The sequence below is a fragment of the Sparus aurata genome, chromosome 18, assembly GCF_900880675.1.
Source record: "Sparus aurata chromosome 18, fSpaAur1.1, whole genome shotgun sequence".
In the NCBI taxonomy this organism is placed as follows: domain Eukaryota; kingdom Metazoa; phylum Chordata; class Actinopteri; order Spariformes; family Sparidae; genus Sparus; species Sparus aurata.
This window is the reverse complement of record NC_044204.1, coordinates 14,834,391-14,851,884: the sequence shown is the minus strand read 5'-3', so window position 1 is coordinate 14,851,884 and position 17,494 is coordinate 14,834,391. Positions and strand designations below refer to the sequence as shown.

Below are 17,494 nucleotides of genomic sequence, written 5' to 3'. Positions count from 1 at the left end.
GCTCTGCTGCTGCCAGTCTCTACACGCAGGAATTCCTCCATTCCCCCCTCAATCCTCCTCCTCTTCTCATACCTTTCCTTCCCATCCCTCCCCATGTTCTCCTCTCTCTCCTCTCACAGCTCTCTCTGTCTGGGGTGATGTGCTGAATCTTGTCAGGGTGAATTCCTCCTCCTGTTGCAAAAAACCAAGGAAGATTTTTCCAGAAGGCCTTGACTTTTGTGTTTGCCATTCTTTGCTGGGACACATATTTGCATGGTCGGTGTCCTGCACAGACTTGCTCGCTGTCATCCGATTGTTTTAACTTTTCACGCCGCTTGACAACTGACTTTGTAACATTAGTCATCTGCAGTGATGTAGCAGTAAATCAAAAAGATGATGCAGTATTATGATTACACGGTGAATACATACAATATAGTTTAAATGAGGTTGTTACAAGTTGCTGAAGTCAATTGAGACATTTAGCCCCGAAAAGGGCGAGGCAGCACGTGACTCTTCAGTTGGACAGGAAGTCATGTCTCACTGAAATAAAGCTCTTCGTGTTTGAGAAGAGTCACCTCCTCCAGTTTTGATGACAGTATAAATGCCAGACTTCTTTACGCGTTATTTATCCAAGTAAAGTTGACGTTCAAGTGCGTGGGGTGTTTTGTTTTTTCTGAGGCGCTTCATCAATTCAAACAGTGTGGATGGACGTGGATGAGCTTTATGGGAAATGTCAGTGTGCTCTGTTAAACCTACCCTGGAGTATATCATCCTTCAAACAAATGAGAATCCTTCGACTGTCGAGCTGTGGATTTGCCTTTAACTATTAGAGAGAGGGATAGACAGTGATGTCATTGAATGGCGTTTAGTGTCCATTTATTTCAAGTCTTTGTCTAACGTTGTCCGGTCCTGTTCCTGGTGGCCCCTGCCCTGCATCTTTCAGACAGTTCCCTGCCCCATCACCCCCAAATCAAACAAACGGGTCGTTATCACCACAGCTTGATGACGAGCTGATCATTTGAATCAGGTGTGTCGGAGCGGAGAAACGCCAAAAACATGAGACATGTGCTGCAAAGCTTAAATTGACGTCTTCAGGCCCCGTTTACACCAAGGGAAGACGCAGATATTTCCCTGCGGTTTGGCCTCTCATTTACATGAAAACCCCGTTTTTTATCACAGAAAACGATTATTTCTAAAAACTCTTGCCAAAGTGGAGATTTCTGATAACGCCGGTTATGTGTTGCCATGTCAACTGGGAGAAATGGGGTTTTAGGTTCTCAAACGTCACATTATGCGCCAGAAAATGCTTAATGTCTTGTGAGCGCCCTATCTGTCTGTCCACACGAACGAACCTCGCCCCATATTTGTTGTTTTGAAAGGAACAGGAAGTCGCTCGTGTTATTCGTTGTTGTCAATTCTGAGGATTCTGATTGGCTTGCATGGCTTTATCCTTCTCCCTACACTGCCGCCCGTAGGTTTGGCATAGTCATAATGGCGCTCAACGGCGTATTAATGCGGGTTGATGTATAAATGACAAGTTTTTTGAAAACGATGTTGTATGCACAATGGGCCTCATTCATGAACCGTTCTTACGAACAAATTTGTTCTTAAGTCCCACTTACGAAGATTTTACGAAGATTGTGGCATTCATGAATTTTTTCTTATCTAGGATTTTTTCTTAGGCAAGAACAAATCCTACGAACACTCAGGAGTACTCTTACGCACATTCAGTGCCGAAATGTTGGCATGGTTGTGTTTTTTTCTCTTGTGTAGTTCAATAAAATGCAATATTACAGTGATAATTCTGTCATATTTATTCATTTATTTCATATTTTTGGTAATTTACAAAGAATTAAAATTCTAAAATAAATTAAATGTGCCAATGATTTAAGATAAATCAAGTAAATTGGAAACATGCCATCAGTTAGTAACCCCCGCCACCCTATTTATACGTGGCATTTCTCCATCCAAGGCCCGCAAAACAATGGCATTTATATTGCTCCTGCGGCTTTCATCAATGTAAGAACACAGCGGCGAACAATTCTGAGGCTTACAAACGAGTTGGTGAATCTGACGTAGGGTTTTCTTAAGGAACCTCTTAAGAACAACTTAAGAAAGAATCTAAGAAGATTCTTAAGAAGATATTGGTGAATGAGGCCCAATGTTATTATTGAAAACGGAGTGGGGGAAATATTTGTTTCTCTAAATACCTGGCCATGTGTAAATGTGGCTTCAGATGTCTTGTTTTGTCCTGCCAACGCTGACCCTAAAACCTGCAAATATTTAGCATTTTACAATTCCATTTTGAACAAATGCCGAAATGTGTTATACATTTTTCGGTGTGTGTCCGTTTCTTACGGACTCGTGCAGCACTGGGGAGCAGTGGGGTCCAGTTTCCCCCACCATGAACCATGTGTCCATCAGTTCTCTAACAGTGACACCTTGACCAAGGCACTGGCTAACATCTGGAGTCTGGACCTTGTTTCACAACATTTGCATCCTTGAATTCGAGCCATTGACCAAGAGACGCTTTTCACAGCAGACATGGTTGGAAAAGCACAGGTGTGACCAATAACGTTAACGACGGCTCAATTCTATTTAGTGTACCAGTGAGCCATGTCATGCCCTGAAGCAGGCCAACCTAAATGAAGTGTAGCCGTCATTTAAATTGTAAGAGTCACCTGTCCTTAAAGAGCCTATGGCAAACTGCTCCGAGAGTACCGATCTGTCAGAGAACAAAGCAAGACAGCTTGATATAAATCCACTGTTTCTGCAGTTGGTTATGAGACAGGAGTCTGTGGTACAAATGTGAACTTTATTTATCCAGTGAGGAAGAGAACTGGCTTAGCTCGCTTGCTCACTGGCAGATAGCAGTAATCTGCTGTGCCCACTTTCTGGTCTGACTGGGCAACAACATGAACAGGAGAGTGAGGAACATGTCAGTCAGCACAGCGCTTAAAGGAAGAGGTCTGATCAGGCAACACGTGAGCGGAGTTTGGGTGGACTGTTGGTGTGCAGGAGCTGAAACAATTCAACTTGCAACATAGGAGAAACACTGAGGGACCAGTGTTAGTCATCAGATGGACACGATTCTCTTTCTACAACTTCTTTAATAATCCTACAAAGAGTATATGTATCGTGTAATATTGTAGTGAGTTAATGACTTATAATAAATGGCTTCGAGCACAATGTAAAAACAACCCACTCATGTATTCTAATGTAATGAAGTCAAATGTTGAATTGAAACAAAGCCCACAGTCGATGACTTGTGTTCCCATGTGAACGCGGCCACAGAAGGACCTTGGATTCTGTCTGCCGGTGCTCAACCAGGGCTGGGAGCTGCAGCCGGCTCATGTGATGATACTGATAGTATGTCAACAAGCCAAATAAACTGTTGGCCGATTCACTATTGTTGGCTGCTCCTCTGCCCCTGGGCAATGTGGACAGGAGGGAGCGAGGGCCACAGACGGGACTGATAGACGCTCTGAAAGGCCGGCCATTGTGCACCTCTGGCAGGATGCAGTGAATGCTTTTAAAGACATGCTGCTGTGACTCATAAACCAAACAGAACAGAGGCTGAAACTGTGCGAAAGATGTGACTCATACCCATTTAAATATTATATATAGAACTGCATAGATACACATTTGTTTGCGGCGCGTGTTTACTCAGGTAAACATTCGTTAACTATTAAGCTAAATCGCACTGTCACGACTCCCTGAGGCGACGCTCCCTATACAATGGCTTCTCACACACTGATCTGATAATGCAGCCTACATTTAATAAACCACCGGTGAAACTTGGCAGCGCAGCTTGAACTCAACAGCAACTTTAGTGAGGAATGACTGAGCACCATTATCTGCATCTGCATCTGTATCCATTACCGCACTCCAGGTTGAACCAGAAGGAGCAGACGTGACCAGTCGCAAGTTGAGCCTGAAATTGTCAGCAGCTGATCAGAAGTTGCCATATTTGTTATTTATGAGGAAGCTATTTACAGGATAGCCCAAGAATTGAGTTTCAGATTGATTTTGACATATTTTACGCAGATAATAATAAAAAAAAGATACATTATCTGTACCAGAAACTTGTTTCAGCATAGCACTGGCACAACCCTGATATAATGAAACATAAAGACTAGTTCAAGGCCCAACTTTTTCAGACTGAAACACTTAGAAATCTTAGGTGAAGCTGATTAACATTTTCTTCTGGCTCTTCTTCAAGACCAGCGTTCTTCAGTCCTGTTCCTCAGGTCCACCTGCCCCGCTTGTTTGAGATGTTTGCTACCACAGCACACCTGATTCACATGAATGGGTTGTTATCAGGCTGATCGTTTGAATCAGGTGTGTTGGAGTGCAGAAACGTCGCAAACTTGTGGGACAGTGGGTCCCGAGGAACGTGGTTTGAAAAAAAAAAACAACTCTGTTTTAAACCTTTTTCACAGTGGACATTTTCTTTCGTCACAACACAAAAAAGCACAGGCGCCGTTACAACCATTACAATGGTTCAGTTCCATTTAGTTGAGTTCCATACACACGACCAAGGTCCTGAAACCTACACAGCTGAATGGAGTGCAGCCATGGTAAATGTCAATAAATAATAGAAAAGAGGTTTATTGATCGTTGCAGTCTGTTACAATTTGGCAAATCAACTTACGTCTGAAAATATTTTCTGGTTAGAATTAGTTAGCTAGTTGACGTTTCTTTAAATGGCAAAACTGATTTAGATATGTTCATTATATATCTGTATTGTCATTATATTTAAAGGATAAGGGTGGTGATATTCTACATGTTTTTACGCTGTCAACAAAACCACAAAACTGTTAGCGCATGTCTGAATAATTCAACACTTACTTACCCTGTTGATGGCACTCGGCCACACAACTAACTGGTTCCCACTAATGCAGTAAATGTATAGAAAAACAAGTTCCACATATCCTTCTCCTTTCAACACAACTGGACACTGTATTGTGTAACAGAAGTTACCCAAACGGTTATTTAAAAAAGCATTGGGCACTATTTTCAGCCGTGGATCAATCCACATCTGGTTCTCCAGGGAGAATTCCCAGCAGCAGGACAGTGTGTGTGGAATTGATTCAAAATAAACTACAGTGTGTACTTTCATGCCACTGATGGCATCCGGTGTGTTTTTGAAGCTCACACTGGAATATGATATATAAGGCTTTGGGCGCTGGTTTGTTGTTTGATTGTTCCAACTTTATCTATCTAATGTCACTTCTGGGAAACGCGACTCTTCTCCCCGCTTTCCCTCCGAGCTGCGATTCGGGAAGCTGACACAGGGATGTGTGCCATAGTCAGACGTCATCCCGTGCTCGCTGAATGAGCATACACTTGGAAATAGTTCTTTGCTGATTGCCAAACTGGTGGTTGGTGACATTAAAGGTTCATAACAATGGGATATACTGAGCCTGAAAACTGCTGCTAGAGGAGAAACAATGTGGTGAGGCTGGACTGAAAGCCGATATGACTTGAGGTCTGGGGAATTTTCATCTTTAGCTGTTCCCAGTGCGTGGGGACTGGCACTGCTGGCTGCCAATTACAGCTGTCAGTCATGAAATCATGTCGTGGGTAGACCGTGCTTCTATCTGCAGTATGACTTGAGTAGTCAACCTCTTTTTTTTTTGTCTCAAATAGCTGAGGTTTAACAGAGCTATGAGGCTCCCCTTCAAGAGTTTAATCGTTCTGCTCCTTCCTCCCAGCACTTGTTTATCCTCTTCCCTCATCCGCGCTCTCTTCTTTTCTTTCTTTCAGGGGGAACAAGGAAACAAACAGGTTCTTACTCCAGAAGCCCAGGACGTTTATTTTTAACCTCACATTAAGTGAGAGATGTTAAAAAGCCACACGCCGCAGAGGTATTAAAAACATTGGAGGACATTCCATCACATCCTGTTTTTTTGTGGACAGGTCTGACCTGTGACCTCTGCTCCAGGACAGTGCAGTCATGTTGCATAGGGGGAGTGGGAGAGAGGAATGCTGGTGACCGGACACTTCCAGCGTTGTTGCTTTTTTTTTTTTTTTTTTGCACGCTTGAGGAACACAAAGTGTTGTGTGACGTGTTTGCCTTTCACCCGGGCGAATCAAACTCCCCATTGTTGTCGGTAACATTACACTTCTCCCATTATTCCAGGCTGTTTCTCATCCTTACCTACACCTTCAGTGCCCCTCACAGAAGGGACGACAGTTTATCATCACCCAAATCTCATAATAGGGGAAACAATCAAGAGGAAAAAGTAGGTTTGAACAGAAGACGGAGTCCTTGAGGTCATGCATTGAGTTTGAAATGCGACACTTTAGCAGAGCGTATCAGGACAATACGCTCCGTCCCCTGACCACACCCATCTTAAAGCACCCCTCCTTTTCCCTTCTCACTCACTCTAACCCACTTGTCCTTATTTGGTCGTGCCGGCAACTCGACCGATGATTGGTCGCAGATAAAACATTTTGATTGAGAAACACACACACACACACCTGCACCTGTACAGGCTTGCACACACACCTACCCTTTTCTTAGCATCTCCCATGCGTGCTGTACACGTTATGTGAAAAAATGATACCAGTGTTTCATCCGTATGCTTTGAGTGCGATTGCTGCCAAGAACGGCGTTACATTAAAAGAATAAATACAAATACAATACATGTTTATGTGTTAAATTAAGAAAAACATTCCTCACAGCTCAGGTAACCGTCTTGTCCAGACATGCTGTCAATAAAATCCTCAGTCTCTAAAAAACACACTCGGTGCAGTCCTGTAAATAAAGATCTATCGCTGTCTGTGTTTGTTTCTTCTGACCCTGATGGAGTTTTAGAAAGCTAAAATAAGACAATGACATGTCTAAACAGACATCCAGAGCTTTTAAATGTGCCTCACAGACAGCGCTGTGTGGAAGTAGCTTATCAGTCAATTGAGGAAGTTGGTCATAATCACCAGGAGAAGTTTGCATGTGTGTCCTTTTCCTCTAAACCACAGACATTATGGCCATGGACTGTGCAGAAAATACTAACCCCCCTCTGTGGTCGTGACGGTGACGGTCACATTCATGTTTCCAGCATCAAGCCTTTTTCTCCTGACGATTGAAAAATTGCTTCATTGTAGCAGTGGACAGTTTGGTTTTCCACAAAAACTAAACTGTCAAGAAAAATAAAGACAAAAAGTGGGAAATAAAGTGTAAAATATGAAACATTGTGTTAAAATCTTGTGAAGTGAGCTAATAAATTCCCTGACAAGGAGAAACAGCGGCCTCTAGCTGACACACAACGTAAAGCACTGGGGAAGGTTTAGATTTTATTTATGTGACATATATTTTTTATTACACATATAACAAAACAAGAACACTCTCTACAGGTTTGTTAGATTCTTGTATCAATTGATCAGCATCATAGTCGTTCACCCACTATCCTTCGCATCAGTCAGAGGGCTCTCCTGCAGACTCCAGTTCAGATAATACAGCTCTGGGGGAGACAGAAAAAACAAGATATTTCAAAAATAATATTCACTCAGATGAAATTCTACTGGAATGTTTTCCTCTGTCGTTCCAAGTAGCGTAACTACACTAGAGGTTACACATCTAACTCCCTGAGTGAAGAAGCTTCTCCTCTGACTCCAGGATAATATGACCCCTACTCCACCAAATTTGGTTTGGTTCTTGAACCAGTCATCTTGATTCTCTGAACCTCGGTGCCATCTAGTGAAGCAGCCATAGTGGTGGAAAAAGGGCATCAGTGGAGCTACTAGGGATGAAACCTCCTTTCTAGTTTAAACAGAAAAAAACATTTTATTCTTGGAGGCCTCAAAATATATGAAATTGTCCCGGTCATCTCCACAGATGGGTTTCTCATGACATCTGGGGAGATGTGCAATTACCTACTAACTGGTCTCTCGTGTTAGTTAGATCAGTATAATGCAAGTTAGACTGTTCCTCGAAAATAAAAGTAGATTTATTTAAAGCCCAAAAGTTTGCCACCCTGACTCTGAATCAAGATTCAACAATTGGTAACATCCGCTGACTCGTTGAATCAATGGGAAAAAAGAGCAAAAACAAGTCGGATCATTTAAACATTTTCAATTTTCAAACCACAAAATGAAAAGGAAAAAGTTTTCAGATTTGTCAGTGATTGCCTGACATGAAAACACATGTCATGCTGCCATACATCCACTCTCTCCTCCTCACCTTTGCTCCTCCGTCAGATCGAACTCAGCCAGCGCTCGCTTGGCCAGATTTGGTGTTGCGGACAGGCAGAAGGCTGTGGACAGATGTACCAGCTCCACTGCTTTCTGAGGAGAGCCATCTCTGTGACACGCCGACAGGAATTCTCCCAACAGCTCCTCACTGTAGAGTAAACCGAGCGGGAAAAACACTGTCACCAACAGCTCCATGAACATGAATGCCACATTTAATCTGATGGAACCATTACATCCACATTGACCTGCATTAACAATCATCTGTTTAATAGATTAACACTTTTATTACCTCACACTAGTGACATGTTTACCGTTTGTTCTGAAAGCTCCTGTCCTGACAAGTTGGAGACATTGGCGCCAAGAAAAAATAATTCCAATTTTACAACTTGTAATTACCACATACAGGATGTCATAACATGTTACGCCAGATGGCACCTGTTTTAAGTGACACTCTCAGCACTAATGTGAAATGGTAAACACGTCCTAAATTTGTAGACATTAAATGTTGTAAATGTAAAGTTTGATTAAATCAATGATTTCCTTCTTTATGTTTGCAGTAGAGACTCACTGAGGAACTCTGTTCTTGGCTTTGAAGAGCTGCAGCACGTCCCTGAGGACGAACACAGATAGGAGGAAGGAGAAAGTCAGATGCATTTCACTTTAACATCATGTGGCAGTGAAAGCTCTCCTGTAAATGGACAGACAGAAAGACAGACAGACAGATATACAGCTGTCTCTCTCACCAGGCATGCTGGGTCTTGTTGGCTCGAAGCAGCAGGGAGGCGACGTGCGAGAGGGAGGAGTTGCTCCACTCCAGACTGGGCTTCCCTCTGTTTTCATCATACACCCTCTTTATATCCAGAGCACACGCTGCAAAAGACTCCTGAACCTGCAGACACAAACACATACACACAAGTCAGTCACCAGAAATGCCATTAATGATTCACTGTCCCCGAATGGTAGAAAATTTAACAGAGGAAGAACTGTGATATCTGACTGACCTCATGACTGTGTCCATCTCTGGCCATCAGGGCGAGCAGCTCCTCCACAAGATCACTCTTATTATCATGACCTAGAGTGCAGATATCTGGAAAACAGGTGAAAAACAACAGATTGACAAAATAAGATGTCAAAAGAACAGCATCCGAGTCTGTCTGACATTTCTGAGAACTCCTCCACTTTAGATGAGCGTCTCTGTCTTAAACTGTCTTCAGAGTGAAATGTAAACATGCAGGGTTTCTGACTGTAAACATCAACCACTTAAGACATCTACTGAGTGATGTTAGATTCCTGTAACTGTAACATTATCTCTGCACTCACCTTTCCATATAGTGGGAAGCAAATCCAGACGATTGTCTGTGTCCAGAGCCTGCAGCAGGTCCCTCAGGCCCTGAGGGTTTGGGTAGTACACCTGGAAACACAAAGCATCATCAACTATCAACCAAGGAACGAGTCATTTTATGTTAAAATCAGAAAGTTGAGCAGCCACCTCACTTTTTTTAATCGATTCCATATGTCTGATGGCTTTAGTGACTAGTTACTGTTCAGGTTACAATACGTCACACCTGTCCTGTCCAGTGAAAACATGGATCTTCACATGTGTTGATTTTAAATGTTTGTGATGAATTGAACTGAAATTCTCCTCCTTCTGAAGCAAAATCTGAATTACACTGCAAGTGTGTCTAACAACTACGGGACTGATGACTCAGTAAAGTCAAGTCAAGTAACACATTATATCATGTGGAGCATTTCGGAGCTGAGACAGAGATGCAGAGACACTGACCGAGGGAATGAGCCGTCTGTACCACTTAAACACCACATCAATGTGCTCCATTAAACACAGCAGGTTGAAGAAGCGACCACTGGAGAGGAGAGAGGAGAGCTTTACTTACATAATGCCTTCAGGTTAAGGCTCATAAATACATGTTCTGTAACTTACATTGGGTGCGTTTTGGGTTGGTTAAAAGGTTTTTACTTACTAGTAAACACTCTGTTGGAAGGAATCTCCCAGAAGCCTCCAGTTCTCCCCAACTTCTACCAGACTCTGGATCTGATAACCCAGCTCCAGATCTTTATTATCCAGACACTGTTAGGACACAAGCAGGCAGAGAGAAATAGAGGTTGCTCCAAAGTAATGTAATTGATGTGGAGACACATAATCAGCCTGTCTGCATGTTTAAGACTTATTTAAGACTTTGTAAAAACCCTTAATCTTAAACTTAAACTGCTGTTAAAAAACAACCAGAATGTAATAGAAGTGGAATCAAAAAACGATTTCAGGATTGACTGAATGGGATGTTGAGTAGGATGTGATATTTTAATAGCAACACCTGTATGCATTATGTAAAGGAAGGGCAACCAGAGATATCTGACTGATGAAAAAAGGCTTCTAGTAAGAAACTCTTCATTTAAGACTGTGTCATAGATCTAAAAAAGGACTAGCACTCTGCAGAAACTCATTTCAGATAAATATTTATGCAATACAAGTAATAAAAAAAGACTTACTATTCTCATTGCATTTATGAAGAAGAGAACTGGAGAGAAAAATTGAGAGAGGACACATTATCATTATAAAATGCGACATCATGACAGATAAATCATGCTTTGTTATGGTGATTATAAATGTTCATGTCTTTTCTATCAGTTTAAAACTAAATAAAAGAAGATATGTTTCTCAAATAATACAGCAGAGCATACCGTCATCAGGGTCCTGGCAGGTGAAGCTGGTACCTGCAAGCTCTGCTATAACTTCCTGTAAAACGTCGGTGTTGCCCTGACCAGCAGAGGCTGGAGAGGAAACAAAAACACGTAATACAACTCAGCATGCAGACAGCCGCACCGGAGACTATACGGGGAATGTTCAAGTGTAATATAACACCAAACTTTGATTACCTGGTTTGTAAAAGATTGCCAGAATGTGACTGTAGGAGGCCAGGCTGGGAGCTGAACACACACAGAGTAGACATTTAACAGAGGACATCACCCATCATACCAAACTGATCATACTACTGTGCACCTGTGTGTGTGTGTGTGTGTGTGTGTGTGTGTGTGTGTGTGTGTGTGTGTGTGTGTGTGTGTGTGTGTGTGTGTGTAGTCACCTATTTGTAAAGCCTTCATCTCGCTCAGAGTCTGTAGAGCTTGTGATTTGCCTAAAGAGCCGCAGCGTCTCAGAGCTTTGAGGACACAGTTGAAGGTCATCAGGTTGGGCTGAACTTTCTGCTGACTCATCTGCTTCAGCAGATCCTGCACAGAGAGACAGGAACACAAACATCGCACACTTTAATGCCCCACAAGGCAAAAAGAACTTCAAATATAACACTGCAGTTTATTACAAATAGACGTCAGTGTCAGAATGTGAGCATTTTTTGTTCATTTGAGAGAGAATTTGAGAGTTTTGCTCTTCCGTCATTATGTCTCATCAAGAAGCATTTTCATATTTTTATATTTTTTGTCAATAAATATTGAGACCCAAAGTGTTCAATAATAATTAAATAAATAAATACATACATAATGACACATAATCATGAATAACTTATTTAAAACTCATACATAAATTAAAGTTTTGATAATTTCAGAAATTGTTCTGAATCAACTGTTTTATTGATGTTTAATTTCATTAAATTGCTGAATTATGCATTTAAAAAGTCCTTTAAAAACGTTTTTATCTCAAAGAAAACAGAACAAGAATGATGAATTTCAAATGAGAAGGTACATTAAAAAGATTACTTACATTTTATCTCCCTGAATTTAGTTATTTTCTTAATTATTTATTGATTTAGTGAGTATTTTAGTGGGCTACATGGACTCAGGAACACAGTGTTAAGTATATTCATTGTTGATGACATGAAAATATATTTTTACAAGGTAACGTGTCAATGGGTTTTTCAGATCTGTAACATTGAGTGAAACAGTCAAAAGGGATCTTACATTGATGACGTCCCACTTCTCCTGGTATTTATCTCTGACTTCTGGAGCTGCTGCGATCAGGGCGTTGAAGATGTGGATGTCAGCTGGAAACAAAAAGGCTGAATTATTAGTCAACCTTCAACAGGGAATGAAAAGAGTGCCAACAAGCCGCTGATCATTTAGATAGAGCGGATATCTCCAGGATTTAGAGGGTCTTGTTTAAAAGTGATATGTGAAGGATTTGAAAATGTGATTATTTGGCACATCTACTGGCAACGTCAAGGATAACAATGAATGACTCACAAGGTCAAAACCAATTAAAGTGTTGAAACTGAACACATGACTTTTATCACTTGTAAAGCAACGATGCTTCAAAGACATCACTTTGACCTACAACAACTCCAAATAGCACCTTTATAATGGTGTCTGCATCCTACAACTGATGAGTTATTGTCTGTTGTAACTCACCACTCAGCCTGTTGTTCTGCATGTCTGTGTATAAGCTGAAGGCCTTCTCATAGGCTCCATGCTGAGGAGAGAGATACAAACAAAAACACTTAATTTAGATGCACCAAAATGAGCATTGTCCTACAACAAGTGGCCTGAAGCTGCTAACAAACGTGCAGCTCGGTGCTGTGTTCGTACCAGGACCGTGCCTCTGATCAGAGCAGAGTAACAGTGTGTGTCTCTCTCTGGCAGCAGGTTAAAGATTCTCTCTGCGTTGTTGTTTTGTTTCCAGGTGGACTTGATGATGTCTGATGCCCGGCGGACTCTCCCTTTTCTTTTCTTTGGCTCCTCTCCTGACTCCTCCTGAACACACACAAGACAAAGACATACATAAGTAAACATAAACATGTACACTGTGGTATCAACAAGGAGATTATTTTACTTTTACTAATCTATTTTTCCAACCTGACTTTAGGTTTATTGTGTCCTAAATTGCAATTATTAGATGATGAACTGCTTAGTCAGTTGAAAATTAATTGCAGTTATTTCAATAATTGATTAAAGGAGTCATCACCTGGTTTTTTACATATCCAGTCCCTCTTGGATCGCTTTGGATCAATTCTTAAAACTTATTAGAAAAAAAAAAAAAAAAAAAAAAAAAATCAAACATAGAGCTTGTTCTGACACTTTTTCATACCGCGACTTTCTCACGCGAGATTATGCGCGAGGTTTTGACCGGTCCGGATGTGCATTGTATTAATATGTAATGAGGCGCGCGTTGATTTGCCGCAGGAAGGACAGAGCCGGAATGGGGGGCGAGCCTGCATGCACACAGACTCCAAAACATAAACAGCCCCCTGTCATGGCGCACACACTAAATGACGAACCTCACGGAATTCAGGCATTTATGTACGAGCTGGAGTCGGAAACCGAACGGGAGAGTGAAGAGGCAGAGACGGTGGAAGAGACACGTTTATAGCAGGATGTCTCTGAATGGTAAATTCTTTTTTTTTCCGTCTTACTTTTCACACTCGTGTTTTACATGTAAGACCTGAGTTTTAATGCTGGCGGTGACGATGTATGGCGTGAAAATGACAGAGAAATAAGCAGATTCGGCGTGCTCACTCAGAAAGTCTGGCTGAGGACGGCTGTGAGCCGATGCTTATGCAAGTAGCCTCCTGTGGTAACGTCACCACAGGAGCAGAGTCAAAATCTCGTGCTTTAGGAACGCGCACTACTGTGCGCTCTTCCTGTTCGGAAAAAGAGCCAAAGCGAAAAAAATAAGCCACTTTCAGACTCCAGCTTTTCAGGCAAATTTCAACAGAGGTCCAACACCAATATGCATGTTTTAACAAGAGAAATTGCGATTTCCGGGTGATGACTCCTTTAATAATTGTGCTTCTCCACTTTGACTCCTTAGTCTTGCACAATTTTGAAGATTTTTGTGTTTTGTCTCGGACTGTGACCCTGAGGTTTGGATCAGGGATGACTCACCATGTCTTCCGTCTCTGGTTCTCCATCCTGGACAGGGTCTCTGTCACCATAGAGACAGATCAGATCCAACAGGTCATGGGTGGTTTCCAAAGAGACTTCTGTGCCTGGAAGAATTTAATTCAAACGAAGTGTGAAGTAGAAGGATCGAAGCAACCTTCCTAAAATGGAGTGTGTGCGTGCGTGTGTGTGTGTGTGCACGTGTGTGTGTGTGTGTGCGCGCGTGTGTGTGTGCGCGTGTGTGTGTGTGTCTCACCAGCTTGCAGTAGTTGATCATACATGTCAGCAGCAGCTGTAACTTTTCTCAAACTGATTCGTTCCTTTAGAGCCTCCTCGCTCACCTCCTCGAGACACAGTGACACAGTCTCTGGCATCAGACACTACACACAGGAAAAAAGTTGTAGGTCAACCTTCACAAACCTGCTGCATTACTAGACTCGATGTATATCCATGTTTATTAACGACATACGTGACTATATCTTCTGCAATCTACTCTATGTATTCACTCAGTATTTGTGTGTAACTCTTACTGGTATATGAGGTTCAGCAAAGTCTTTGGTGAAGAACTTGGGATAATTGTTGATAAAGTATTTAGCTGCAGATCTGCCCGACTCCTGAGAGAGAGAGAACAGCTTCTGCAGAGAGAGAAGGACAGCAATACGTCAGTTCCTAAATATGTGACAAAGTATATCAACGTTTTTTTACAGACACTACAGCAAATATTATTCTGCTCTGATTATTGATAGATAGATAGATAGTTAGATAGTTAGATAGATAGATAGATAGAATTACTTTAATGATCTCAGACTGGGAAATGATTTAAATATTGATACAGCAGAGATCTGGACTGTTCATCATGACAACAGCTTGATATCACTGGCATATTACAAATAAGTAAGTAAATATATTGGGGTGTTAAAAATTATGTCATTAGTTTAAATTCATCAACAACAACAAATATTAAGCAAAACTTAATTTTTCTGCTAGCAAAAAGTAAATAAACAAGAATACATCAGTAAAAGGAAAGACAAGAGCGCGTTTTAGCTTATTCTTGACGGAAGAGCACATGTGCAACTATTACCACAAACAACATAAATGAATGCAGCCATAATATTATCAATTACACCTGCTCTTTTCCTGCTATATCTAAAAATCTGCTGTGAAAAAATGCTTATATTAAAGTTCCATAATTGTGTTTAAAGTGTTAACAGGGTCTAAAACACAGCAAACCCCAGAGGTCCCTACAGGAGATCCTTACAGAGGAAAAATAGAAAACAAAAGTAATGCAGTAACGTGGTAAGGTAGTGTCAGTGTAAAGTTGAGCATGCTTGAGACGTACAAACTCCACAGAGGTCCTGGGAGAGAGGTAAGGGTCATCCTGGAACTGGTAGGGATATGCTGTTGTATCCTGGAGGGAGAAAGGAAAAAGCATAACACACACAGACAGATAATCACGTAAATATCCACTGTGAAAGATCCACATCCATATTAGCATGAGAAAGATGTGAAGGAGCTCTCACCCTGCTGACAGTTGCAGCCAGAGCCTCCAGCACTGCCTCCTTGCTCCTGTTCAATAAGAAGAAGCATTAATTCATAGTCGTGTTCATGTAAACTTAAACACATGGTTGCCTTGATAGAAAACTAGATGGTCTATTTACGTAAAGTTTCTCTGACTATAAGGTACAGTGTTCGAAGTGTTCATCGAAGTGTATGAACCTTCTACGCTTCATCTGACAGTTGATATGGACACATACCATGTTTTCTTCCTGGGGATGACAATAGTCTCTGACGATTCTGCGAAAACATTGACACAACAGTGGAATTTTAATGTCACTGATACATTATTTACAATCAATTAGAAATGACATATTCCCTCTGATGTAATTGATGCCCTCTGTTTGTACAAGGTGACATTTTCCAATAAATGCTCAAGAAAATCAAATTATTTGAAGGACCAGGTTTTTTATTGTCAACATATCCCATATGAGAAAATGACAACCAACAATGTTTTGGCCCATCATTCGATACTTTGCTACTTTTCAACCCTGTCTCATTCCCAAGACCACTGGTTCCTGCTGAAGATGTAAATCTTTTAAGACAGGTCATTTACATATTATTCAATTTGCCAATTCATTTCCTGAAACAGCTGGACACTGTAGTTTTAAGAAAAACACCTCTCAAACTGGAGTAAAAAGGGCATTTGGGGACCATTTAAAGCAGCGGATTAATACACACATCAACAGGATGGTGTTCGATGATCATGACGGGGTAATGGAGTCAACTGTGTAGTTCACTGAGGTGTTTTTTCACACTAAAGTCAGAGAATGTAACTACATCCTTTACGTATTTGACTACAGAGCCAACATTCGGGAACAGTAGGACAACAATGGTAGCTTGACAATATAAAAATAGAGCCAAAGCCATACGTCAAGTGTAGCTGTAAATATATCCAGTATACCTGATACAAGCTTCCACATGATTTGGCTTTCAGGACTAAATGTATTTATCAAAAGAGCCTCTAAAACGAGGATGACTTCATTTGGCCTCTGCACTGATACTGTCTGTAAGTGACTGACAAGAGTGTTTCTGTCTTGACCATAAATCTTAATCCAAGTTACCTGTATCAGCTTCTGCTGCTTGTTGTCGCAAAGCCGCAGTCCAACCAAAACTCCTGGAGAAAAAGAAACTTTGATTAACTAAAGAGAAGTAACGTTACATTTGTCTGATTTTCAAAGGACGACTCCAAACTGTTGGTAGACTGCATCAACTTAAGGTTTCCCTTGTTGCATATGCAGTATCTAATGAACCCTGTTGAAGGAGGACGTGACCAAGACAATATCACGGAAAAACATCAGTAGACAAGCACGAAGGTAAAGAGAGGATGACTGACGGACAGCATTTGTTCGTTTGTAACAGCACCATGTACTTGTTACTGGTAAACATAAACCACCTTACATCTTCGGGGTAAAATACCGTTTAAAAGCTTATGAGCAGCTTACATCTGCTCTGCTCAAATGCCAAACACCTTGACAACATTTGCTGCAGTCACGTAATTTAGAATCTTGAAGACATGACCTCCAGTCAAATGATGCTAGCTGCAGCTGTCGGACTCAGTTACCAACCCAAACTAAATGACATAAGAGCCGACTAAATGTTATTCTGCTTTAAAACACCGCTGTACAACTTTTGTTACCTGTGACCCCATAACGGCTCCAAGTTATTTAGCAAAAATCGGCTGTTTCTCTGGATATAATGCCCTACGTGCCGTCCGGGCGCCGCCATGTTGTTTAACACTGAAGGCTTCTGGGAGGGAGAAACCATGTTGGGGACCGAAAAGGGGGGAGAGAAAAACAATAATAGTTTGTATTTCGAGGAAAAACTGCACTGTATACAAACTTAACATGATATAGTTTCGATTTTGATAATGAATGCCTTATTTTAAAAGTAAAATATCCTCTGAATTTACAAAAAGCTT

General features: G+C 41.3%; 1 protein-coding gene across 1 annotated transcript; it reads right to left on the bottom strand.

Annotated features, from left to right (window-relative positions):
- Window positions 1–7,265: 7,265 nt before the first annotated feature.
- Window positions 7,266–17,331, bottom strand: ptcd3 (pentatricopeptide repeat domain 3). The gene is made up of 23 exons (XM_030395320.1): window positions 17,213–17,331; window positions 16,638–16,690; window positions 15,774–15,813; window positions 15,540–15,585; window positions 15,359–15,427; window positions 14,550–14,654; window positions 14,276–14,399; window positions 14,023–14,126; window positions 12,727–12,891; window positions 12,550–12,610; window positions 12,103–12,185; window positions 11,274–11,418; window positions 11,068–11,118; window positions 10,873–10,962; window positions 10,681–10,709; window positions 10,155–10,261; window positions 9,959–10,037; window positions 9,496–9,586; window positions 9,177–9,262; window positions 8,919–9,064; window positions 8,744–8,785; window positions 8,165–8,323; window positions 7,266–7,445 (listed from the first exon to the last, which is right to left on the bottom strand). Exons 1-23 carry the CDS (start codon window positions 17,299–17,301, stop codon window positions 7,400–7,402), a joined length of 2,010 nt encoding a protein of 669 aa, XP_030251180.1. The 5' UTR covers window positions 17,302–17,331; the 3' UTR covers window positions 7,266–7,399.
- Window positions 17,332–17,494: the final 163 nt, after the last annotated feature.